The sequence below is a fragment of the Trachurus trachurus genome (genome assembly GCF_905171665.1).
Source record: "Trachurus trachurus genome assembly, chromosome: 17".
Lineage (NCBI taxonomy): Eukaryota > Metazoa > Chordata > Actinopteri > Carangiformes > Carangidae > Trachurus > Trachurus trachurus.
Window position 1 is genome coordinate 27,022,155 of NC_139900.1, and position 26,127 is coordinate 27,048,281.

General features: G+C 39.6%; 1 protein-coding gene across 1 annotated transcript in view; it reads left to right on the forward strand.

Moving 5' to 3' along the window:
• Positions 1-3,388: 3,388 nt before the first annotated feature.
• The window catches only part of LOC310999969 (sodium channel protein type 3 subunit alpha-like), a gene marked incomplete at both ends in the record, with an annotated part of 48,666 nt that continues 25,927 nt past the window's right edge, over positions 3,389-26,127 (forward strand). The window contains 12 exons of the mRNA XM_083990596.1: positions 3,389-3,655; positions 5,636-5,746; positions 6,763-6,860; positions 8,193-8,321; positions 10,474-10,565; positions 10,683-10,925; positions 11,048-11,111; positions 19,095-19,236; positions 22,718-22,915; positions 23,000-23,185; positions 23,875-24,250; positions 24,344-24,496. Coding sequence (XP_083846722.1) covers positions 3,389-3,655; positions 5,636-5,746; positions 6,763-6,860; positions 8,193-8,321; positions 10,474-10,565; positions 10,683-10,925; positions 11,048-11,111; positions 19,095-19,236; positions 22,718-22,915; positions 23,000-23,185; positions 23,875-24,250; positions 24,344-24,496 — 2,059 coding nt within the window. The remainder of the gene's footprint in view (positions 3,656-5,635; positions 5,747-6,762; positions 6,861-8,192; positions 8,322-10,473; positions 10,566-10,682; positions 10,926-11,047; positions 11,112-19,094; positions 19,237-22,717; positions 22,916-22,999; positions 23,186-23,874; positions 24,251-24,343; positions 24,497-26,127) is intronic.

Below are 26,127 nucleotides of genomic sequence, written 5' to 3' on the forward strand. Positions count from 1 at the left end.
GTGTAAGTCACTGCGAAGTTTGTTTTAATTGTTCAGTCCTGTTACATTTGATAGTGGAGACACTGCGATTGCCTGTGAACGATTCGTCACATCCTGTCTCATCGTGACAGAGATGTCACTGCTTTGAACCCGTTTATCTGCTTTGTGACGTTGGAAATAGACCTTAACCTATTTATTTTGACAGCAAATGGGAAAGCACTGGATTCAGTATATGAGACGAGCTGATCTGAGATCAACCTGGGCCAAATAAGCAGATCAAGTGAAAGCAAATAACTAGCGTCTGGCTGGACGTGTGAAGGGATCAATGCATTTCAGGATAGGAGGAGATGAAAACTCATAGAGCTTAGTCAATATGAAAAGGATACAATAGTATTTCTCTGTCAAAAGGGGCGCATAGAGATGTAATCCTCTCTTTGGAGAGCTTTTTCAGTTATTAAAATATCAGATTGTCACTGGCTAAAATGAGAGGTTAAATTTGGGGTAGTGGAGAAGCCTTTGGTATTGTCTTTATTTAGTGGCTTTGGTCTCAGATCAGATAATCTGCAAACTGTCTTCATGTTTCCTCCAGATAGGCAGAGTTTGCTGATATGAACAAAGCAAATGTGCTCTTTTAAAACAGTTTTTAAAATTCAAAGAGGAACTTCTCTGGCAGTGTTTTAATGTAGCAGATGACCTGAAATATGTTGAGATATTTGTAGACAGAGCTTTGGACTGTAATCCCACAATGACTATGACCTCACTGTCAGGCAGCTGATAGTTCACTGTATTGATATCAGATCTTAAAAACCATTTAACATCTCAATTCCCTACTACAAAATTCTAAAAAAAAAAAAAAATCAATATGATTACTAATCATTTTTAACTTATATTTTCACATGCACATTTTTTCTGCTTACATTTTGTATCTTGTAAAATCAGTTTTGTGGGGGTTCATGGTTCAACTTTTATTAATGTAATAATTCATTGCTTTTATTTTTCTAGGAAGTCCCATAAGGTTTTTTAAAAAATCTCAAGAAAGAGATGTGTCCAATATATATATATTAGTATGTATTAATGAGACACAACAGACAAATTTCCACATGACATGACAGCAATTTGCACTGATGGGTGCAAGAAAAACTACAGTTTTCTTCATGAAGCCTTTAGCATTCTTTGATATAATTATAATTTAGATGTCCAAGGTAATTCGTAGTAATCTGTTTTTTTTAAATTGAACAATGCATTGTTGGACGTAATGTTAAAGTGGCTACTTTTACTGTTTTCTTGTATGTAACAACATCTATTGCACGTCTGCCCATCCTGGGTGAGGGATCCCTCCTCTGTTGCTCACCCTGAGGTTTCTCCAATTTTTCCCTGTTAAACTCCTGTTCCATGGAGTTTTTCCTCAGTGGATGTGAGGGTCTAAGGACAGAGGATGTTGTTGTGATGCCATGTAAAGCCCTTTGAGACAAACTGTTTGTAAAAACGGGCTATACAAATAAAATTGCCTTGCCTTACCTTGCCTTATAGCCTAATGATCCTTCAGAGGAGTATCAACGATAAACCATCACTGTGTGCGTGCAAGCACAATGTATCAATGCTCCGTAGAGCATTTTAAACATTTATCAGCTCATTGTCTTGGTTTTAACAGCAAATAACAATAATGTTCTAGTTTATTCACACAGCTCTTAAGGTCACCTCCACCTCCAGCTGCAAGAAGTAACTGTTTCTATTAAAAGATTAGCCTAAATAAACCAACATGCTACCCAAAGAGCATACAAACAAATCTAGTAACTATCAGATGAACATACTGTAGCCAAGCACTGAGCTGCTAAAGGTGGACAGCAAACCAGAGCTAAAGGACACAACATATTGGATTTGCATCTGCCAGTTGCTGAAACATGACTCCAAATAGTGAGAGGGATGTGTAAATAAACATTATTATTATATAAGGTAAAATCTCAATGTGGTGTATGAAAAAATGAGGTGTGTCTTATAGTGTCTTCTCAACAGTGATTTAAAAGTTATTATTTGGCCTGTGTACGAGCACTGAGACAGAGCGAGTCAGGCATTTTGGGATTTGCTATCAAGTGTGACCATAAACATGATACCATGATGAGTTTACCTTTAGGTTTGTTAGCAAGTTGATGTCATGCCCCTGCAGTTTCCTTCAGTTCAACAGAGGCAAACAGCAAGTGATTGCCATGCTAAATCAAAGCTGGTGAAAACCCCTGGTCAGAGCTACAGACTGTGGGCTTAATCCCTCTGACTCAGAACTATGGCTGCCCTAGTTTGACAGAGACAGTTGGATAACAGGAAGCGATGGTCATCGGGAAGGGTAAAGAATTTATATCTTGTCTCTGGACCTCCCTCAGTACCATCTTCCAATCAGGAAGTCAGAGGCAATCCAGCTTTTGACTTTAGCTTTTTATATTGCAATTACACAATGTTTGAAATAGAGACATGAGGGACCTTCGGTGGTGGAGGCATAAAGGCCACATTTTGTGTTATGAGACCACTGGGCTTTCCTTGTAAGAGATTAGAGATTAGAATATTTGCAGATCCCTTTCAGACATGTTTTTACAGAATCACTCTATTTTAAGCACTTATTTCTTTGAGCACAAATTAATCACTTTGATGGTGTAGATGCCTGTTCGTGAGAAACTGTTGTTTTTCCAAAAATGTAAAATCTATCTATAAAACCTGTAATGATTGAATATTTTGATATAATGTAGAGTTACAAACTGTAAACAACAATGCCATGTTGTATTGCGATAAAGTTGATATGGCTAATGTGCAAACACTGGCTACTATCAGAACTGACACATTTGGAGTCATGTTTGTGACCACCAACATGATGTAAATCCATCATTCACTCTTCTGTTAGACCTGTTTGCAAACTCCTGGGCTAAATATTTGGCTCTTTAGCTGCTAAGTGCAGCTACTTGTTTGTTGGCTGTTTGTTGCTGCTGAGCAGGTGCAGTTCACAGTGGTTTATCCAAGCTTTTTTAATGACAGTATGCAGCTGCTGCTGCTGCTGCTGTTGAAAAATTGAATTAATGACACCAGTAAGACCAGACTGTAGAGTAGGGCTAAAAATAAACTGTAAACATTGAAGCAAGACCACAACAATGAGAATGATTGCTGTGGGTTTGTGACAACAAGCTTTTTCACACTTTACAGAGTCATTTCATCCATTATAAAGATGTTGATTCAAGCTATTTCATAGCATTTGAAACTTATGGTTATGTTAAACTTGTTGTGCTTACAGTGGATAGAAAGAGTCATCCAAGCAGCTAAGTTGTTGTCTTTTATACGCCTGTTTTTTCTCACCTCCTCCCATCTTTTCTTTTCTTGTGTCTCATCTAGCTGTAAGTAAATTCTAGTACAGAAGAATCAGGATGAAAAGATGGCAGCCATGCTGTTACCAACGGGTCCTGATGGCTTGCGGCGGTTCACTCGCGAATCCTTGGCTGCCATGGAGCAGCGGATTGCGGAGGAGCAGGCCAAGAACGCCAAGGGTTGCCAGGAGACTCACAGGAACGCAGAGCTACCCAAACCCAGGCTCGACCTGGAGGCCGGCAAGCAGCTGCCACGCATCTTTGGTGACCTCCCTACAGGACTTATTGGGGTGCCACTGGAGGACATTGATCCATTTTACTACAGGAACCAGAGGGTGAGAGTTTCTGTCTCTGTGTGTGAGCTAGACGCTGGTCAAGTGGTAGCTCTTAATGTGTGTGTATGTACCTGTCTCAGTAGAGGTGAAAGTTTATTTGCATGCAAATAGGTCATGCACGTGGATCTACATTACTCTAGGTTGTTTCATGAAATGAAGTTAGGAAAATCTCCAATCATGTCAGACCATGGTTTGGCTGAATAAGTTCAAATTAAGTGTACAGAAGTAGATGATGGCTGATGTCTGAGATACCATTTCATAAGATAATCTGTTTGCTGTATTAACTTTGACATTTCAAAGGCAGTGATGAAACTAGAGTTGGCAAAGAAAATATAGTTCTCAATCCACACAAACTTACAGGGTTTCAGAAAAAGAAAAAGAAAAAGAAAACATTTTACCTTCAAATCTCAAGATGTAGCCTACATTACCCTGTCTATTATTACCTCCTGACTGTGACAGCCAGCCCCAAGCTTATTTGTTCACTCTGAAGATGTAAATATTTAAATGTGCAGTGTGTATGATGATTTACTTTAAGTAGAAGTAATGTATTTCCATCTGTGGATTACAGTACCAAACACTGGTGCCTTGTTAAGTAGCAGCAAAACATCTGGTCAAGACTAAATGACCAACTACAGTGCTCAGTGTAATGAATAGTAGTCAAGAACACATCAGGGTGAGCAGAAAAGTGACTCATCACTTTGTTGTTTATTTTTGACCTAGAAGAAGATGTATCAGCAATTGTACATTCAATACTTGTTTGTTTTTTTGCTAAAGATATAAATTCTGTTTCAGATATGACAAGCAACTATGACGTGCTGAGGGGAGGTCTCACTGACCTTCTCAACATTCATATTATTTACATTCAAGTCAAGGAGTTGTTTGGCCTCAGTTTGCACACACAGTAACTTGTCTGTCTGTGACATAAATGAATCGGTGCCAGGAAGAAATAATTACCTGTGACTTGTGAATATTTTCAAATGAGTAGGCCTAATGCACCTAACAGTTTCAGTTAGTAGCTAGCCACACAACATCCACAAGTTAAAGAAAAGTTAGTCAACAAAAAAATACCCGTTGATAATGTATCTTTAAGAATTTAACAAGCTCAGATTTTTTTTTCTTTAAAACTGGCAACTGATTTTGAATTGCTGTCATTCAGCCTAGTATCAATGATGCACTGTATTGTCCTAAGCTTTCCTCAGATTTGATTTACCCATGACTTCTGCGTATTTTACTTCTGGCTGCACTTTAAATTAACAATACATGTCTCATCTGGGCTTGTGAGCATGATATGGTAGTGATCCTCCAGATCAGCTGATGTTTTCATTGAATTTACCAAGTGGTGTTTTATTTAGAGCAGCCGAGGCGCAGCAATGGCTGCCTCTTTTTAGATCTCTTGTGGACACAGAAATAGGATTAGCAAGTTTTGAGTCGGTAGATCAGGCTGCTACCCATTAATGGGCCGCTTATGGAGAGATGAAAAAGGACGTGGCAGTCATTCTCAGGGTCTCTTTGTTTTGGCATGTGATACGCTGCTGGATGGGAGGATTATCCAAAGACTAAAAATATTTAAATAAATGCCACATCTGTTAGGGAAAGGTTCAGCCTGCTTTGGAGTTGCCTCCATTATCTCAGCTGGCCTTGCTTGCTGCGTGTATGGGGGCTCACTGCTTTCTTGGAGGCAGTACTGTTTATTGTGGAAGTTGACACATATGGTAGACACACTGGTAGACTCAACACAGCAGCTACAATATCATCCCTGCTGCACGAAGAAAATGGCTGAACTGCTGCTCAGAGATGCTGTCGGGTTTCTCTGCAGAACTAACAATGATATGTGTCTGTGCATGGAAAATTGGTTTTGGAAATGTATTTACAAGAAGATGGTATGTTACAGCATATTTTATTTATAGACTGTGACCACTTGTATTTGAAATATGTGATTTTTCTCATGACTAATGCCTGTTTTTTTTCTCTTTTTTGCAGACTTTTATAGTAGTTAACAAAGGGAAAGCCATCTTCAGATTCAGTGCCACATCTGCACTTTACATATTTAGTCCATTTCACTTCATCAGAACAATCGCCATAAAAATTTTAGTCCATTCATATCCTTTTTGATTACCCAGAACCTGTGTCAAATGATCTCAGTTGTTTATTTCTTAGTTGATGAATGTCAATTTAGATGGTTTGAATGTCTGAAATATAGGCCTAAATGAGGATACAGAAAAAACTGAATGACGTGTAACAGTAATAATCAGGCAACTCTCTCAGGACAGAATCCGATGTAACATTGCCACCAAAATAATAATTCTATGTCAGAAAAGGTCTAGAAACAGCTATTCATACTGGCTGATAAGCCAATTTCTAATATTTACCGATTTCCCCCTGTAGGTTTCTATTGGATTTTTCCGTTGTCCCATTTTTGAAACAGCTTTGTAATGGTCCTCTCTGGCATCGCAAAACAAATCCCCTCATATCCCTCTTTTAATCTCTGAAATGAAATAAGAGCAAGGAGATTTCACATCATGTGACGGCTGCCTATTAGTTCTCAGACAGCTGATTTGTACTTTACATGTAGAAGGGAATCTTTCCTCTGGATTCCTCTGATATGTTATAGATTAGAAAGCAACTGTTAATCCAATTATCGGTTAAATCTATCCATCAACTGTTATTGATTTCACAGAAGTTATTGTAACTGACAATAATATACTGTGGACAACATACTTAACAGTCCTAATACCATTTTGCAATAACATTATATAACGTGGTTTAGATTATTGAATAACTTTTTATTGCATTTTTCTAATCCCAAATCTTAGATTGTTCGGCAGTCGACAGAGCTTTGTTGTGGCTTCATCCATCCATAGGAGAGAATGATATCACCCTCCTGATTTAATGTTAAATGGAAATTACTTACATTTTCTGTAATCTGCATAGCCTACTATGCTATAGTCTAATGCCATTGGCACGCACACAGTGATGGTTTATCTTGATGGACATATAGGATTATGAGAAACATTGTGACTACGTTAGCTGTCTCTGTGTCAGTTACAGTTTTTGTCATGAGCCAATAATTTCTTGTGAACACGTCACAGTTCACTTTCCTTGACCTCCTCTCTACATTGTTTAGCTTGTTCATAATGTTCACTATACTGACCAACTGCTGCTTCATGGCCATGTCTGATCCGGCACCATGGACCAAGTACCTGGAGTAAGTAGCTACACAGACTGCTGCTGTACATTAAGCTTGTTGTCTCATCCTAAATACTTTGCCTGGGACAGAAACTGTAGCTACAACATGTTTTCTAATGTGGAGCTTTGCTGGGGTTTGTTGCTTTACCGGTGATGACTGAAGAGTCAGTTCACAAGTGAGTAGCCTAATATGATGCATGTAGTATTTCAGAACGCCACATATTCATGGGGGAGCATACATCAGTCCGACTGCCCAAAAGTCCGACGGCTCATTTCTCCGACTACCCATTCTACAGTGTTGCGGTTAGGTTCAGGTTTAGGGTAAGGTTAAGGGTTAGGGCTACTTAAGTCGGAGAAGTGGGAGGTCGGACTAATGGACGCAAAAATAAAGAAATGTATGGTCGGAGAAATGGGTAGTCGGACAGACGTCATGCGCCCATATTCATGTCGTGGTGTGGAATGACAGTCATCACGTAAACATCTTCAGAAATATTGTCCTGCGCATGATGATGTGACAGACGTGTTTATCATTATCAGTGGGTCAGAGGCATTAGCATGCAGCATGATACTCATTGAAAAAAAAAAGTTTAATGTTTTCATTTAGGTTTTGTAACTTTTAAAATAAACTGTGATTAATGCGAAAAGAAGACAAGATGCCTTTATTAAAATAACAAAAATGGGAAGATAGTAGTCTAATTCCTGTACGCGCCAGTTTAGTTTAGCATAGTTTAGCTAGGCTGAGAAGACTGTGAGGTTGCTAAGTAACCAGTAGAGACTCCAGGAAGAAACTTCCTGCTCTGGGCTACGACCTTCAGCCTTGGATCCAAATCCAAATCCATCCATCCATGCCTTCAGCCCATGATATCCCCCACATTAAACTTCAAATGGTACAGATTAAATAAGATGTTAATGTTTGTTGTTATTAGCTTTAGCTTTAGCATGTTTAGAAAGCAGAGTCTGGACACAGCCAGGCTAGCTGTTGACTGTGGCAGCCCTGAAGAAGACTGTGACAAGAATGAAACAACTATTACTTTTCACTGGAATGTCTTCACCACATCTTTTTTTTTATTTTTTTTATGTAAAGTTCAGTATTCTGTGTATTGTATGTGTGTGTGGTCAGTCACTATCTTATTTTAAACTGTAACATCAGTTGAATAATTGTAACTACAAATTATTTTTGCATTTAATTAGTTTTTGGCCAAGAGTTTTGCACATCAATGTTTTATCATGGCTTCCATAGTAAATAATGTCAGTCTTCACAGTTACTGTTGTGATTTATTTTAAAGCTGAAATGTATTGTGTTTTGTACTAACTCCTAAAACTGTCTTCCTCCTCCATGAATATTTTCTAGGTATACTTTCACAGGCATCTACACTTTCGAGTCAGCGATAAAGATATTAGCAAGAGGATTCTGTCTATTGCCGTTCACCTTCCTGAGAGACCCATGGAACTGGCTGGACTTTAGCGTAATTGTCATGGCGTAAGTTACAACACCATCACACAGATTATCATCACCTGAAATGTGTTAAAAATTAAAAATTAAAAGATGTGCTGTGTGTTCAGGTTCTGTCTTGGGACAGTTTTTATGCATTGCAATAATACAGAGAAGAAAAGCTTATCCCTTCTCTCTCGGTCATGTCAAAGTGACTGTAGTCAGTCAGTTATCCTGATTTGAAACACCATGAAAGATAAGCCTATTGTGGAGGTCAGAGATATGTGTGCCATGACTCACTGGCCAACAGGTAGCAGATTAGACAGGTGACCTCTCAATGCTGCTGCATTGTCTGAGACCAATCATCCTGATAGGACATTTATTTGTTTGGAAACAGCGCGACAAAATCACTTGTACTGGTTGTACCCTCTCTGAAAGCTGTCATTACCTGCAGCAATTAATTTGATTAATAATGGGCCAGTCGGCTAATTCATCTATCATGTTACCACATACACGCTCCTCTGTTGGTTAAACTCATATGGAGAGTGTAATCAATGTTTTTATCTTCACTTTGGACCACACAACAACTTAATGTAAAGAGTTGCTTGTAGTGAGGAACTAATGTGAATTATTGATCAGTTCAGTCAGCAGCTCCCTGCAGTTTAAAGAGCATTTTAACATCTTTTTAGCTCATGGGTTTTCTGCACCACAGACTGCAGACCCACTCTTACAGCATTGTTTGGCTTTGTTCAGCTAAAGTGGTTTTTAAAAAATCCCTGTAACCTACACTATATTACCAAAAGTATTCGCTCACCCATTCAAATGATCAGAATCAGGTGTCCTAATCACTTGGCCTGGCCCCAGGTGTATAAATTCCCTTAGTTCCAGTGAAAGGAACTTTGAATGCTTCAGGTTACCAAAACATTTTGGACGATTCCATGCTCCCAACCTTGTGGGAACAGTTTTGAGCGGGCCCCTTCCTCTTCCAACATGACTGTGCACCAGTGCACAAAGCAAGGTCCATAAAGACGTGGATGACAGAGTCTGGTGTGGATGAACTTGACTGGCCTGCACAGAGTCCTGACCTGAACCCGATAGAACACCTTTGGGATGAATTAGAGCGGAGACTGAGAGCCAGGCCTTCTCGACCAACATCAGTGTGTGACCTCACCAATGCGCTTTTGGAAGAATGGTCAAAAATTCCTATAAACACTCTCCTCAACCTTGTGGACAGTCTTCCCAGAAGAGTTGAAGCTGTAATAGCTGCAAAAGGTGGACCGACATCATATTGAATTCTATGAGTTAGGAATGGGATGGCACTTCAGTTCATAGAATGAGTAAAAGGTGAGCGAATACTTTTGGTAATATAGTGTATGTGATGTCCTTTATACCAAACTGAAAACTGGCAAAGTCAACAGCCAACTAGTGAACAAAGTGGAGCAGCTAAGGCCAAAGGGCCAGAAGTTAGAGAGACCAAAAACAGAGTTAAAAGAAGAGTGGACATGGGAATTCGCCTGGGACATTTGCCAGGTCAGGACAGAAACAAGACTGTAGGTGAATTTTAATGTTGCTTTATGTCTGCTGGCTAAATAGTTGATGCAGATTAGATATATAAACTTAAATTGTACGTCAGTGTTGTGTTTGCAGCTGCCGTTTCTGGAATTAGTTATTTTAGACAGTACACTCATGTAGTACTGTGTGTACTGGCATGAATTCCCATAGGGGAGTGTTGTCCCGAATTAAACGCTGCTGGAAATGATGATCCCAACATGTGACCTGCCTGCTGGCTGCTTTGCTCACTTGACATGAAAATTAATGTTTTACCGTCCGTATGTGCCCCCTGTGCCATTAAACACAGAACTTAGGCTAACGACAATGTGACTTCCCTTTTCGGTCACCGTTTTTAAGTTTTAAGTTTGAAAATATGATTAAAAGGCCTATACTTGATTATTTTACTGTTTTGAGAGCATCATCTGGCTGCATATGGTGCACTGCCTGCAGCCCGTGTCATTGTGTAGAACTTATACAGGAAGTGGGGGTGCCTCGCTCATTCACCTGGTGGAGCACATGCCAGACACGTTCTATGAGAACTATACACAGTTTTAATTTTCTTTAGTGTAGATCTATATTAAAAAAAGATCCTGACACACAGAAGACCTTCTTTGTTTAATCTGCTCTCACTCTGCATTTTAAATTGCAGATATGTGACAGAATTCGTAGATCTGGGAAATGTCTCTGCATTAAGAACCTTCAGAGTACTACGAGCCCTGAAAACCATCTCAGTTATCCCAGGTAAGATCATCAGCTCAAACTTCTTCAGATCATTTCTATGCTTCTCATTTCCAGTTATGTCTTCAAAGACACTGTGAAACTAAACATTCAAAACATTGTTTTATCTTTTTCATCAAGGTTTGAAGACCATTGTCGGGGCTCTTATCCAGTCTGTGAAGAAGCTGGCGGATGTGATGATCCTAACTGTCTTCTGTCTCAGCGTGTTCGCCCTCATCGGCCTGCAGCTTTTCATGGGGCTATTGCGACAAAAGTGCGTCCGCAGCCTGGCGCACTGTATCAACTCCTCCTACAGCCACAATGCATCCTTCATCTGTAACAACAGGACATGGAGCTCCAGGGCAGACTTCCTCAGCAGTGAAGGTAAGTCAAAAACAATATATCACACATGTTTAAAGCTCTAAATACTGCATGTATCGTTCAGTATTATCAGGTGAAGTTAATAGAAAAAATGTGTCCTTAACTCCGTCTTTTCTGTTCCTTAGATAATTTTTACAAAGTTGAAGGAGCAAAGGATGCCTTAATATGTGGATATGGAAATGATGCAGGGTAAGTGAGTGTCCTGCTTACTGCTTGTTATTAATCATCTGCAGGCTATTATATAATATTAAAATGTTTCGTATCTAATGGCTTTTGATCCCATGCATGTCATGTGTATAATTGGATAGGAGCTTGAGCACCGGGATTGGTACAGATAGTTTTTGCAGAACAAGAAAAAACAGACAGAACAATAGATGATATACACTCTAGGCTTGATATTGTCAATCTGTGACTTAATGTATAGAGGCATGATCCTGACAGAGGGAAGGGTGTAGCGTGTGAGAGGCTGTACACAAGACGACATGTGGTGTGGATAATCACCCTGGCTCCACTGGAACCCTTTACTGAGAAACATGGAGTTGCCAGCTGGAGAGAGGGGGGTCTTTGGAGATTTCATCATCTCAAAAGCTCTATGACATGATTAGGTTAACCGGAGCGGACCGGATCACTTCAGATTGATACCCTGTCATTGTTGAGAGGGGATACTGTGGTGATGTGAAGTGTTAACTCTCGTTAAAAAAGAGAGAAAGTTCGATTTGAAAGTTAAATATAAAGTTTTAGCATCTGTAGCTCACTCAGATGACTGTAAGTGTAGACATACATTGATGGTATTCTAACTGTAAAGTGACAGATTTTGTTCCCAATCAAAGGCACAGTGTGAAACCATCCAAATATTGCTACTCAGCCTACGCACTGAATAATCCTGTAAATCCAAATGCTTTTGAAACAAGCACAACAGGATGACTCTGCTCATGCCAGGCCCAGTTCAAGGGTTATAGTGAACTAAATACCCATCTGTGTGAATTTGAAATCCTGCAGCTTCAACAAATGGCCTCCATTAGGTGCTCTTGTTAATGATACACAATGATGGCTGATAGCAAATAACATAAAATGATGATATTAAGCTTTTGTGGGGATTTTTTTTTATGGTGTAAAAAAATCATTCTATACCATTCATGTTCTATATCATGATAGGTAAATGCTACAGAAGATAAGCAATGCATCGGAGCTCCATTTTATGAATTATGGCATAAATCACACTGAACTATTTTGATAATTGATTTATTGTTGAAGTCATTCTCAAGAAAAAAGGTAAAATAAAAAAACCTAAAAAAAAAAAAACCTGACTTGTTCTGACATCCCAAAAAGCTATTAATTTGATGTTTGTTTCACAATATTTACAATTACTGAAAAATAACTGATGATGATAAGGAATTCTGGCTTTTCTCTCAACAACAACAACAACAACAAAGATAAAAATGTTGTGTTCCTCTGGAACTATTTCTATCACTGTTACAACAAAAGGGATCAAGCCACAGCTGTCTTGTGTTGACTCAGTCTGTCCACACAAATATAAACATGTGATTAAGTACACACAACCAGTGGTTCCTGTCACAGGAGGAATCTCCAGAACCACAGTTTGATGACACACAGAGGAAAGGCCAAATTTATTATTAGCATTAACGATTGCAATGTAAAAGGTTAACTAATTGGCTGGCTAAGAGTTAGCCTAAACAGCCATTTACCAACTTACAAAGGTGATATGTTGTTAGCATATGTATTTCATATTAAAATGTTACTATTAATAATAAAGAAGTGTAGATTGTTGAAGTGCAGGGGAAAAGTCTGAAGAAAAACTCAAAATTATTGTTAACATTATTGTTAATGTTAGGTAGCCTATGTAAAAGGTCAACTAGTTGGCAAAATAAGAATTAGGCTTGAAGGTAAGACATTACATAACTGATGTGTTAACAAAGGTTAAGATGCAACAGAGAAGTCTGTATAAAAATGAGAAAGATAGATAGCAGCTTTGTTTGGCCATTCAAGATTAGGCGAACAGCTTTCAGCTCCCCTCCCCCTCTGGGCAGAAAGAGAGTCTAAGAAAATAAAAAGATCTATTAAATAAATTAAATAAGTTTCTTTCATCTAGGTTTAACAGAAACCTAGAGGTCCTTGATTTTTTTTTTATCACAGAATTTTCAAGTATGAACAAGTCTTTTTTTATTATTATTATTCTGCAAGGGATTCAGCTTCTACTAGTGATACGATATTTTAATGAGTTAACAGTTATTGTGTATACACAGTGGAGGTGGTTATTGGCATCAGTGCAGCCACCCCTTTGGTTTTTAATCTCACTCTGTAACCTCTCCTCCAAAAACACAGGAACTTAATCTCCCAAGAAGCAAAATCTGATTCAGTAATTTGTGTTCAAGTCAGAGCGAAAAGAGGATCCATCTGAGGGCATTCAGGGGGAAGTGACGTCATTAAACTCCCTTAAATAGTGGGTCAGTAAGATCAGACTAGTACTGATGAGACCTATGCAGCTGTCCCAGGGTTTACCTACGAGTCACTGCAATGGGACTTTCTTTTTTCTTTCTTTTTTTAGGTCTGCAGCTTGTTATTGTTTGTGTTTCTACCATTTGTGGAGCTTTAACAGCACTGTGATCCACATTCAGTGACATTCACATCAGTGGTATAGATTTCTTCTTCATCTAATGGGTGTGTTAATGGCTCTATGGAGAACAAGAGAACAAGGATTAGTCCTTTTGTCCCTTTGATTTAAACATTATTCTGTCAGTATGGTATGTAGCATTTATTGCTTGTGATTTTTGCGGTTAGATTGATGCGATATGAAGGACAGAGTGACGCAGCTTCATGACATGGTTACCAGGTTAGGAGGCAAAGTAACCATAGGTTTAGCTCATGTTTTGGTTTGTAAAATGAGACAGCCTTTTGACTTCTGTGACATTTTAGATGGAACTTTCTGCTGCTGACTGTGGAGACGGGCAAGATATTAAGCAGGTCAGGATGGAGGACGTAAAACATAGAGGATGCTTAATCTTTTGAGTGTATTCCAACAAGTAATCCCTGAGTAGATTTCCAAATTAAAGCTTTGGATACGTTATGATGACACACACTGACACACAGTCACACACATGCACACAAACACCCCAGACACAAGTGGACACACATGCACACACACATATTGAAATGATATTTTCAGCCTTGACGGTTAACAAGTTTGTGATAAATGATTTGCTCAAAGGTCCTGGCTGTTTCTCATCACGGCTACTGTAGAGTTGAGGCGAATGCTTATCCCCGCATCTTAAAGCCACTGTGCATCAAGGATTATGACTGATTGTATAGACAGCTTCAACTTTTGCCCTTGACTGGTTTGATGTGGGCATGAACACCCACTGCCTGAGTCCCGCCCGGGATAGAGGGGAAAACACTGTCGACACTGACAGATGTCTCTCTGCTGTTACACAAACTACAGGAAATGGATGGTAATTTTGCAGGATCCTTGTGTATTTTTTTTGTGTGTGTGTGTAGGGATTTTTTTGCAGCACATGTGTTATCAGGTTGATGATTCTCTGAATTTGCATTGTATTTGTGTGCATGTGTTGCTTTGTATCGCGCTCTCAGGTGCTGAATAGAATATGAAACATGCATAGTGAAGACCTTTCAGACCTCTTACACACCGATGGCTGTGTTGCCTTGATTATGTAAGATGGTGATGACCATTTGCTTAAAATGGGCCTAAAACATCCAGTAAGCTGCAGATACACAGATGTTAACACCTTGATGAGAGCTCAGAGGAGAATGGTCAGACTCAGACACTTTTTTTTTTTTTTTTTTACCGTATCTCAAATGACCAGTCTTTACAACTGTGCTGAGCAGAAAAGCACATTGTTTCCCAGTCATCTGAATCCAGTCGAAACCTGTGAGATGTGGTAGACTAGGAGATAGTATTGAATGTCAATATGGTGCAGAATGTCAGAGGAAGGTTTCCAACATCTGGTAATTGAAACCTCAAAGAACTGAGAGCTGAGGCTCCACTCACTATCAGCACGTGTTCCTCAAAGAGCATGTGAGTGAAGGTTACTTATCTCTAGTTTCAGGTTAATTTCTTCAAAATATACTCAAAAGTAGGGATGTCACAACTATACATTTTCTTGGTACGATTATTGTCGATAAATAATCATCGCGGTGTTACGATTATCACAATTATTATTAGGGCTGGCTCAAAAAAATCGAAGCTTCGAAGCTTCGTTCGTTGCCATGGAAAATCGATCATGAAGTCCGTGATCGATTTTTTTCTTTTTTTTTCTTCCTTTTTTCCTTTTTGACACCGGTTCTCATCGGCAATTGTTACATTACAATGAATAAGCTACTTGGCATCCTGGAAACCTGCCTGATTTTGGAGATATGCAGTGTTTGTTTGCCATTACTTTCATTATTTCTGCTACGATCGCGCCCCAACCCAAACTGCCTCTGCACGCAATAGGGTAGCGCTACGACTAATCAGAGCAAAGAGCTGGATGACGTCGGTAGATTAAACTTTTCCCATATCCATTCGGCAAAACACCAAATACATCCTTCTTCGAAATGAATGACTTCAGTGCAGTTTCTTTCTCAACTTTTAAAGAAAATGACAAGTTTAATTCTTTCAAAGTTGATGCCAACGCCGATTCAAACGATTCCTTTGCCAAAGCTATCTTGTCATGTTTTTCACCTTCGCAAGTATGTCGTCATCGCGTTAAGCCCGCCCAATGACTCTCTAAACAGATAGAGCGCTGTGATTGGTGAACACAAACGGTGTTCAAGACTCAAAAAGTTCCTATGGCTCGTTTCTAGACCCACCTACGAAGCAAATATATTTGCTGCCGCTAGGGTGCGTCTAGATTTCTAGGCTAAATCCCCAGGGGAAGTGTTTAAAATATTCAGGTCATAAATTCTTATCTATACCAAATGTTTACATATCATTTGTTGTTTTGTTTTTTTAAATACAAATGACACTAACATTTAAATTCCTATCAATTCAATGTTACATTAGTTGGACCAGTATCTGAATATTATTATTATTGTGGCGTTTAATACCACGGTTAATTGTGAAAACAAGTAATCGTGACATCCCTACTCTAAAGAAAGTAATAACTATCAGTATAAAGTAATATTAATATTGAGTAATAGATTTTAATATATCACTGTCTGCTGTGTATGACTAATGAGTAGAGTGTAGTAAGAGAGAAAACACCAGCATGACATGTGGTCTTCCATGTCGTTAGTGCTTCACTCAGATCCCACAGTGGGTACATGTGTCGCAGCAGCTCTCCTTCAGGAGTGCATCCTCAGTCTCCAGGGCAGTTACCATAGAAACCTGTGGGACATTACACCAGCATCTAATTGCAAGGGAAGCTTCACATTCACATAGACGCTTTTAAGTGACAGCAACGGCCTACGGTGTGGTAATAAGATTAGCAACCACAACATTAGGCAGTGTTTTTTTGTGTGTGTGTGTTTTTGTGGGCTTTGCATGTTTAGGCAACAACAATTAGATTATTAAGAAACTTAACTGAAAACATGGTGCTCTGAATAAATAGACGAGCAACGAATTGGACCTAAAATGCCTTTTCTATTGTAATATAAACAATCTATGCAAAAGTCTCCATTAGATTATAATAAATAAATACATTTTTTTATTTATTTATACATTTTACCATCACTGATTCCTAAAGCACAGATTAGTGACAGTTATACACCTCAGGCTTTTGTATTACTGTAATTGTAACATAGGACAAAGAAAAGCAGTAAATCATAACAACTGAGGAGCTTTAACTGTGGTATATTTATTATTATTTCATATAAAATATTGATCAACAAATAACAATATGTGTTGATCAGTATTGTGATGGTCAACTGATGAATCATGTGACTCAACATTTCAGCTCTGAAAATACAAAAAAATACATTAACAGTGAACTCATCTGTACAAGAAAAGTAAATCAAAATCATTTCTTTAACAGCATTTCCATGAATAAGAAGCATAGTTATTTTACAGTTTACTGAGTTGCAATGTTGTGAATTCATTATTAAAGCCTCCTGGAAGGTGGGAAAATGTACACATAATTAAGGACATCCTGGGTTATGAAATACCTAAAGGATGTAGTGTTATGTACCTTGGGAACTTGAATCACTATGTCCTGGTCAAAGACAGATATTTAAAGCAGAAGTAAGCGGAATGTTTGTGTTAATATAAGTCTTAAATAGTTATATCTTCCGACAGCAATCACTTCTATAGAGTGTTTGGTCTGAAACACGGGTCTGTCAGTCACTCTGCTCTGCTGTAAGCCGAGGAGAAAACTTTCCTTGTATCCTACAACCTTTATCCAATGAGGAGAGAGAACAACATAAAGGGGCGGTCCTCTCTGTGTGTGCAGCCAAGGGATGCGCGTGAATGTGGTGACGTAGGGACGAGGACGGGGACTGCTAACTCCATCGGCTGACAGGAAGTTAGCCAAAACCACCGGATCGCTTACTTCTGCTTTAATAAAAATATTACTGGTCACATGTAAAAAAACAAAAAAAACAAGAAGATGGTATAAGGCCGAGCCACCAGCTGTGAACGAATGGTTAGAAAGCATTAGAGAAGTCCATAACATGGAGAGAATGACATAAGACTTAGAATGAAGGAAAATGTCTTTTTGACTAAATGGGAGAAGTGGACGCGATGGGACACAGATGGAAATACTTGAGATTTGTCTTATTCATATTCTTTTCTCTTGGATCTGTATACAGTGTAATTTAATCATTTAATAATCTTTTTTTGTTGTTCCCTTTTCAGTTGTATCTGATTTTTTTCAGCCGCTCCACATGTAGAATGTAATTCATGGATCTCTATGTATACTAGGGCTGGGACGATATGCTTTTCTCCCGATTCGATTCTTCTACGATTTTTTGGATGGCGATTCGATTTAAATTGCGATTCTACGATATTGCCGATTCTCTCGATTTTTAGTCTGCATTTTTAACATTTATCTGCACACAAATACTGTAGGAGCCTATAAATTAACATACTCCATTATAAAGTGAACTTAAACCCTTTTCAAAACCTGTACTCCCTGTATGTAAAAAATGATAACAAATGCACATTGCGCAATATTTAAAAAAAATTCAAAAACAAAAAAAAAAATTCAAAAAACAAAAATTTTTCAAAAAACAAATCTATTTATAAATCGTCAAAAAAGATATTGCGATATTTATGTGAAACGATTTTTTCTCCCACCTCTAATGTATACCCTGTTGTTTACATGTGGAGAGGAAAAAAATAAAAATAAAAAAAGCCTCCTGGAAGGTGGCATGTCAGTGTGTAGACTATACAGTAGTATGCTTTGACAATTGGTTGTCAGTAATGTCTTCACAAAGCATCATGATGTGGTCAATGGGGTAAATGTTGTAAAACCGCTGTGCAGTCCTTAAAGACGGTACTTGTAGTATCTTCAGGTTTGTATGTTTTGTCCTGTGAATGAAAAGCGGGCAGCAGATTGATGGCAGCTTGAGCAGAGCCACAGAGGGAAGGAACAGCCTGACAGGAAGATGTCGCTGGCCTCACGCAGCCTCCTCTGTCCTCACTGCTGGATATTAGTGAGCATTCCTGCTTAGCTGGCCTGTTGGTGAGATCTACAGCTGTTCTCACAGCAGCGCTCTCCCCGCCCAGCTGTTTCCCAGCCATTACGAAATTATTCTGCACTCAGCTTGACATGGCAGTCCAGCTTGTTCTCAGCTGCTGGACTTAAATATTTGCTGTAATGCCACTATGCTGACAATGAAGATCAGAGATGGAGGCATCGAGCTGAAACATTTTTTGAACTGCAATTTGATATCCATCTGGCTCAGTGTAATCCCTTTTGCTCCAGTGCATTTTAGTGCTCCTGCCTGGAATGAATTTCAAGTGCCCTCTTCAGTTGAAATAATGGTGATGATAGCAGTGTATGTACTTACTGACTCATCCGCTTCTCTCCCCTGTGGAGTCAAAGGCCACCGGGCTACATGTAGATACTGGAGATGTTTTTAACTCTGGTAAAGCAGCCCGCACGCTACCACAGCTATATCTGTCCCAGCTGCTTTCCATTCACTTGTGTGCTGCATTTGTTTATCAGTCCTGTCCTATAATCATATGTCCCCTGCCTTTTAACTGTCTGTGCATTACAGGAAGTGTCCAGATGGATTTGACTGCCTAAAAGTAGGAAGAAATCCAAACTATGGCTACACCAGTTTTGATACTTTCGGCTGGGCTTTTCTCGCACTTTTCCGGCTCATGACACAAGACTACTGGGAAAAACTTTTCCATCAGGTGCCATTTTTGAATTTCCATTCTACGAATAATCTGTGCTTTTTTCTTTTTTTTTTTACCTCCCCAGAATAATAATCAATTTTCTAGTCTATGCAGACAAAAACATTAGCAGCAGGATGTAAACAACTCTTATTAAACTAGGTGAAAATCAGCTGTTATAAGTGTGTGCAAAGGATAACCTTAATAATAATATTTCGATTAACTATCAGTGTAATGTGATTATCAAGTTAACCTACAGAGAATAAGCACCTGTCTCAGCCTGTTTAGTGTCTTTTGGCTCTTTGTTTTGGTTTTCCAGCTGCAATTTTGTTTTGGTTTTAACAGTACACAGCTTTAATATTTATTTGATTCAAAATTCTTTTAGAAAAAACACTTTTAGCAGTAGAAAGTGGTTGTCAGTGAGAAAAACACTCAACTAGTAACAAGCCAGTGAACACAGAGCTAAGTATCACTTAAAAGTGAATTGAGACAAAAAAGAACATAGAAAACATAGATAAAAGGGTAGTGAATATTGAACAACAATAAGGCAATAACATGACAAAAGTAGTAGCTGCCTCCTTTGACCTATATGGGCCCTATTTTCCTGGCGCAACTCAGGGGGGCGCAGCGAGGCGAGCCCTGGCGCAGCTGGTGCAGTGGCATTTTCCTCCAGTGCAACAAGGTGCGCAGCGGATTCGGTAAATTGGCAGACTGCTGTGCGCCGAGATGGGAGTGGTCGCGCAGCAGGGGGAGGTGTCGACAGATTCACCGTGGCGCAGTGACAATTTGTTGCAGATAGACCGCGCGGAGTGTGCGCCGAAAGCTCGCCAGCTCCAACCTGGTCTAATCTCAGCGCAAGGTGCAGCGCAGCCAGCGGACTGGTATTTTGACTGCCCAGCGCGCAGTGCGCCCACCAGTTTCCACAGTTCCAGGCACATTTAAATGCAATTAATAATAATAATAATAATAATAATAATAATAATAATAATAATGATCACAATAATATATCTATATCTATATAGATTGTCCCGTCACACTGATGACAGATCAAAGGCTTGCGTAATGGAAACTCAGCCTGACTGAATTAACACAGATGAAACCAGGGAGGGACAAAAAAGCAGCCGTGGATGTCCCAAGAGCAGGTGTGGACACTACACACTGTGCCGTTGCGATGATCAGCTATTTATTTATTTATTTACTTATTGATTTATTAGGGGCCAGCGCGCATCGTCACGCGACCATAACAAATAAAACTGAAAACAAATAAACTATCATCTCTCACAGCAAACCACAATCAGCCTCGGCATCATAGTGAGCAGATATTCACATCTCCCATCTCAGGTAAATTCTAAAGAAAAAAGAAAAAGAGAGACGCTCCGTGATGCCTCCTTTACGCACAGCTGTTTGTTTATGTTGTGATCTGTGCACACGGGTTTAAATAGTAGGTTACTAAATATGAGTGTCTTTATTAATGGAAAAGGGGTGTGTGTGTTTTTTTTGTTTTTTTACTGGGTAACAGCTCTCAATATGTCAGAGCAAACCTGGATAACATCATAACCTCCTCCCTCCCAGACTACTTTTGCATCATCAGCCCGTGAGGTCTGTTCGCGCGACCATATATTCGGACACTGCCAGCTTGGACCGGACCAGAACATCAGTTTCCTCCCGTCTCACTTGCTGTGAGAGATGATAGTTTATTTGTTTTCAGTTTTATTTGTTATGGTCGCGTGACGATGCGGCTCAATAAATCAATAAGTAAATAAATAAATGAATTTTGCAAAAGCAGATAACTCCGTTTTTTTTAAAATTCTAGAATCTTCATTTTTTATTTACATATATCAGTCAAACCAAAGTTGAGTGACTTTGAGATGTAACAAAACAGACATATCTCAAAAAAATAAAGTTTTATTGAAAACAACACTATGCAAAGAATAATTACAAAGCCTCAGCTCATTTTTTTTCAAAATGGCACTTATCTGCTTTTGCAAATGAACTCTTTAAATATAGCAGATCATCGCAACGGCACAGTGTGTAGTGTCAACATAGCAGTAATCCATCCTCATCTTTCATCTGTGTTAATTCAGTCAGGCTGAGTTTCCATTAAGCATGCCGACAGCCTTTGATCTGTCATCAGTGTGACGGGACAATCGATATAGATATACAGTACGTGTATGTGCTGATTCAGATAAAATGAATAGGGGTTATTGTGATTATTAATTCCATTTAAATGTGCCTGGAACTGTGGAAACCTGCCTGTGAGGTCTTGGTGACGTGTGCGCACCAAGTCAATTGCCTCCCTCTTCCACGGTGAAATCAAACGTGCGCCTCTCGCGCGCGGCGGATTTAAAGGAGAGGAGCTCATTTGATTGGTGAAGATCTGACTCGGCTGTGTCAAACCCACTCCACGCCTTCTCTCCTCCCTCTATGCCATTTGCGCCGGTGGGAGGGAAGTAGGCGGGATGCGCCCCGCTGCGCTTCGAAGGAAAATTGCAAACTGCTCCTGGACACGCCTCGTTGGCGAAGCGAAGGCGAGGCGCAGGGCAGACTCGCCCCACCTGCACCTAGTTCACGAAAATAGATAGTGTCTGTCCAGTAAATAAGTAATGTAGTATCTCAATATAATTACAAGTATAGGCAGGGCAGGCTTTAAAGGGATAGTTCACCCAAAATTCAAATTTCACTCATTATCTACTCACCCTCATGTCGACTAAGAGCTGTGAAAATTTTCAGAGTCCTCCGTCCCTTCTCTGAGTTACGGGGGGTCTGCGCAGCAGTATTTGTCCATATAATGGTTGTCAATGGATACCAACTTTCTTCGTCCAAAAAGACACACCAAAAAACATCCAAATACCTCCATACTGCTCGTCTGCAATGTCCCTCTTGTATTGAAGCCCCGACATGAGAAATTGTTAAGCCGGTCACTGACACAGGAAGAGCAGTGAACCGAGACACTGGGAGCTTCCGCTACAAATAAGCTTAAAATATAGACTTATTTTAAATGCTGCTATGGGTACCTGGGAATGCCTCAAATGGAAATTTCGTTGTATGATATACAATGACGATAAAGCATCTTAATCTTATTAAATTTTTTTCGGAACAATTTCTCATGTCGGGACTTCAATACAAGAGGGACATTACAGACGAGCAGTATGGAGGTATTTGGATGTTTTTTGGTACGTCTTTTCGGACGAAGAAAGTTGGTATCCATTGACAACCATTATATGGACAAATACTGCTGCACGGACCCCCCCGTAAGTCAGAGAAGGAACGGAGGACTCTGAAAATAAGATAATGAGTGAAATTTGAATTTTGGGTGAACTATCCCTTTAATAAGGAGAGAGCAACACAAAGTCAAACAAAAACTCACATTACCTCAGCAATGAAATAAAATATTGATTAAAATGTTTGCCATTATAACTATTACATCATGTCATTATGTGCATTATGTCAAAAGTATAAAAAATGCAAACGGCCTTTACTGACATCCCGTCTGCTCCTTCAGACTCTGCGCTCGGCGGGGAAGACCTACATGGTTTTCTTTGTGCTGGTAATCTTCCTGGGCTCCTTCTACCTCGTCAACTTGATCCTGGCTGTGGTGGCCATGGCCTACGAGGAGCAGAATCAGGCCACAATTGCTGAAGCCTGGCAGAAAGAGAGGGAGTTTCAGCTAGCCATGGAGCACCTTCGACGAGAGCAAAGAGTAGGTGCATCGCAGCATGTTTTCATCTCATGGCAAACAACATACCCTGTAATGTCGTTTTTTTTTTTTTTTTTCTGTATGTAGTTGGCAGCAAGGAGACTAGCCCAGGAGACAGACTCAGTGTTATCGCCAGAGCTTTCTCCATTCTGTCAGAAGATGGGAAGTATACGACGTAGCAGCTGCAGAAGAAGAAGATCTCACAGGACGCTGTCAGAGGAAACAGAAGAAGAAGCTGCCGAGGAGAAGTTTGACCCACTGGACGAGCCAATGGTAAGATCTCTCCACAGTTGGACTTGATAGCACCCAAGTCTAAAGTCAAAATTACAAACAGCTCAAAATAGGGCAGCTAGACTTACTCTTGATTGTTCTTATAGATCGAGTGTTGACCGTATGCATTCTTGTCTTGGATGGCTGAAGGTTATTCATAGGTTATCCAGCAGTTTATTGTTATTTATTCGAAACATTATTCATAACAAGTATCCTACAGCTCTTTTTAATCAGATTGGTTATAATGCTGATGTTCACCACTACAGTACCAGAGCTTCAACCACGACCAAGAACTAATTCAATGAAAAGCACTGTTGTATATAGAGGCATTTCGTTATGGAATACTCTTCATTTAAGTATTAGGACTATTGCAAGTAAAAAAGCATTTAAGAAACATGTAAAGTCACTTTTTAGACTTAAGAGTTAATATTTCATGTTATCATTTTGAGAACTTTCTTTTTCTTTTCTTTTTTCCTTTCTTTTTATTGTAACTGGACCTGTGTATGTTTTGTAACTGGATCTGTGTATTATTATTTTATTTTGAACTTTTGAAAAGGACCCCAGGAAGACTAGCCTGGCGTTTGTGTGTCGGCTAATGGGGATCCTCAATAAACAATAAACAAACAATAAACAATTAGCCTTTGATGTTGGAGGTGATCAGAGATAACGTGGTGTCCTCTGTGTCTCTGCAGCCTCCTCTGTCTCCCCTCCCAGCCCACCCTCTGCTGGCCACGCTGTCCTCTCACCCCCTCAGCACCAGGAGAGGAAGCCAGGTCAGCATCTTCAGCGCTTTCCGGGCGCGCAACAACTCGGAGGCCGATTTTGGGGATGACGAGTACAGCGTTCACGGGGACGCCTTTAGGAGTCGCGCCAATTCCACAGTAACGCCCTGGAAGAGGAGGACGGGCAGCGTGAGGAGTCACTGCTCCCAAGTCTTCACCCCGAGCCTCACCGTCAACGGCCGGCTCAACGTTTCCCTCGACCAGAATGGAGTCACCACCGTGGGTTTGCACACGCCCACCTCCATGCTTGGTTACAGCATGGAGAGGGTTAGAGAAGACACGGTGAGTGATAAAAGCCTGGGTGTCATTTTAACATCCTCTAAAAGTAAAATACGTGTTGTGTGTTTCTAGAATTTTAAAACTAAATAGAAGTGAGTAGAAAGCCTTGTATATAATTTATCTTTGTTTCCTATCTACCAGGACACGTCTCCCAGGGTTTTCCTCCAGCCTTCCCCAACAGTGACAGATCCTCCTCCAGTACAAAGAAAAAGAGGGCTGAGCTCTGTCAGCTTCCTCAGTGATGCCATGGAGGGTAAGCTCTTTTGGTTATTAGATAGTTTGATATACAAGCTCTGGAAAAAATTAAGAGACCACTTCAAAATGATCAGTTCCTCTGGTTTTACTATTCATAGCTATGTGTTTAGGTAAAATTAACACTTTTGTTTCATTCTATAACCTACTGACATCATTTCTCCCAAATTGGAAATACAAATATTGTCATTTAGAGCATTTTTTGCAGAAAATGGCAACTGGTCAAAGTAACAAAAAAGTTCCAGTGTTTTCAGACCTTGTATAATGCAAAGAAAACACGGCTTTTTTTGTCATTCAAATTTGTATTTGTTTTAACATAACTCTACAGACATTTCAAGTGTTACAGATATCGCACAAATCAATAGCCTGTTCAAGAAAGCAAAAAAGGAGAAACAGATTGATAGGACGAGGAGAAAAACAGACAAAAAAAGAAAAAAAAACATCTGAAAAAATAAAAACAAAATACAACATTGATGAAAACAGAACACTCATCCCACAACTCAAAGCCAGCCCCCACCCCTGGCACCCCTCATGCTTCATACATATTCAAAGCATAAATAAATACAATTACATGCAATGTACACAACACTACTTTTTAAACTTAGGAAGAGTTTAGAAATCAACATTGGTGGAATAATCCCAATTTTTAATCACAGCAGTGTTTTTATTTATTTATTTATTTATAATCTTCCTCATAATTAAATATTGATTTGGTTCAGGTGATCAGCTAAGTAGAGTGAGTTGGTTGTGTTGGAGTTCAATAGACACTGGAATCGATGGCTGCCACACATGTAGAGAAGCTGATTTATTAACAACATTTTGGAGTGGTCTCTTTATTTTTTCCAGAGCTATATGTAAGCATGGCTGCCAAAATTTTGACCAAAGGATCGCTACCATTCCCACGTCTGTCCTGAAGGGGGTCCACTCATAATTCCAACATCACATTATTCTGAAAAATAACCCATTGTTCCAACATCTCAGTGTTTCAACCTTCCCACTGTTCTGACGCCCTGTTGTTCCGATATGTGATTACGGTATACTAGGCGTCAAGTTGTGTGCAAACAACGCGCTGGGGTCTGGGTTGTTTGGGGAGCTCTCCGTGGTGCTGACTCCCCCCGGCAGGTTAGATAGGTAGAATAGATAGATAGAAAACTTTATTGTTCCGCCAAGGCAGGAATCTTCATCTTTGGTCTCACTTACATAAAAAGAACACAGACACTCGCCAGCAAGACTTACATAAGAAAAAACAAATCAACAATGATCACATAGTAAAAATACATACATACAGGAAACATCTGCACTTCAAGATCCCCTTTACTGTGTCTTGTTGATTATGGAAATGGAATTGGGGATAAAGGAGCCCTTCTAGATCTTTTTCTTTGCCAGAGGTTCTCTTAACGCCGCCCTTATGGGGGTTAGGGTAAGGGCTACGGACAATAACGTTGTCTGATGTGCAGTGTGCACGGGCACAGGTTTTCTTTCACTTGTATCAGATACTGATGGTTATGGTTAGGGTTCGAAACATTGAAATTTTGGTACAACGGGATGCCGGAAAACAATGGGATGTCGAAACATTGAGATTTCGGAATTCGAAATTCGGAATTATGACCTGGCACCGTCCAGCAGGCTTCA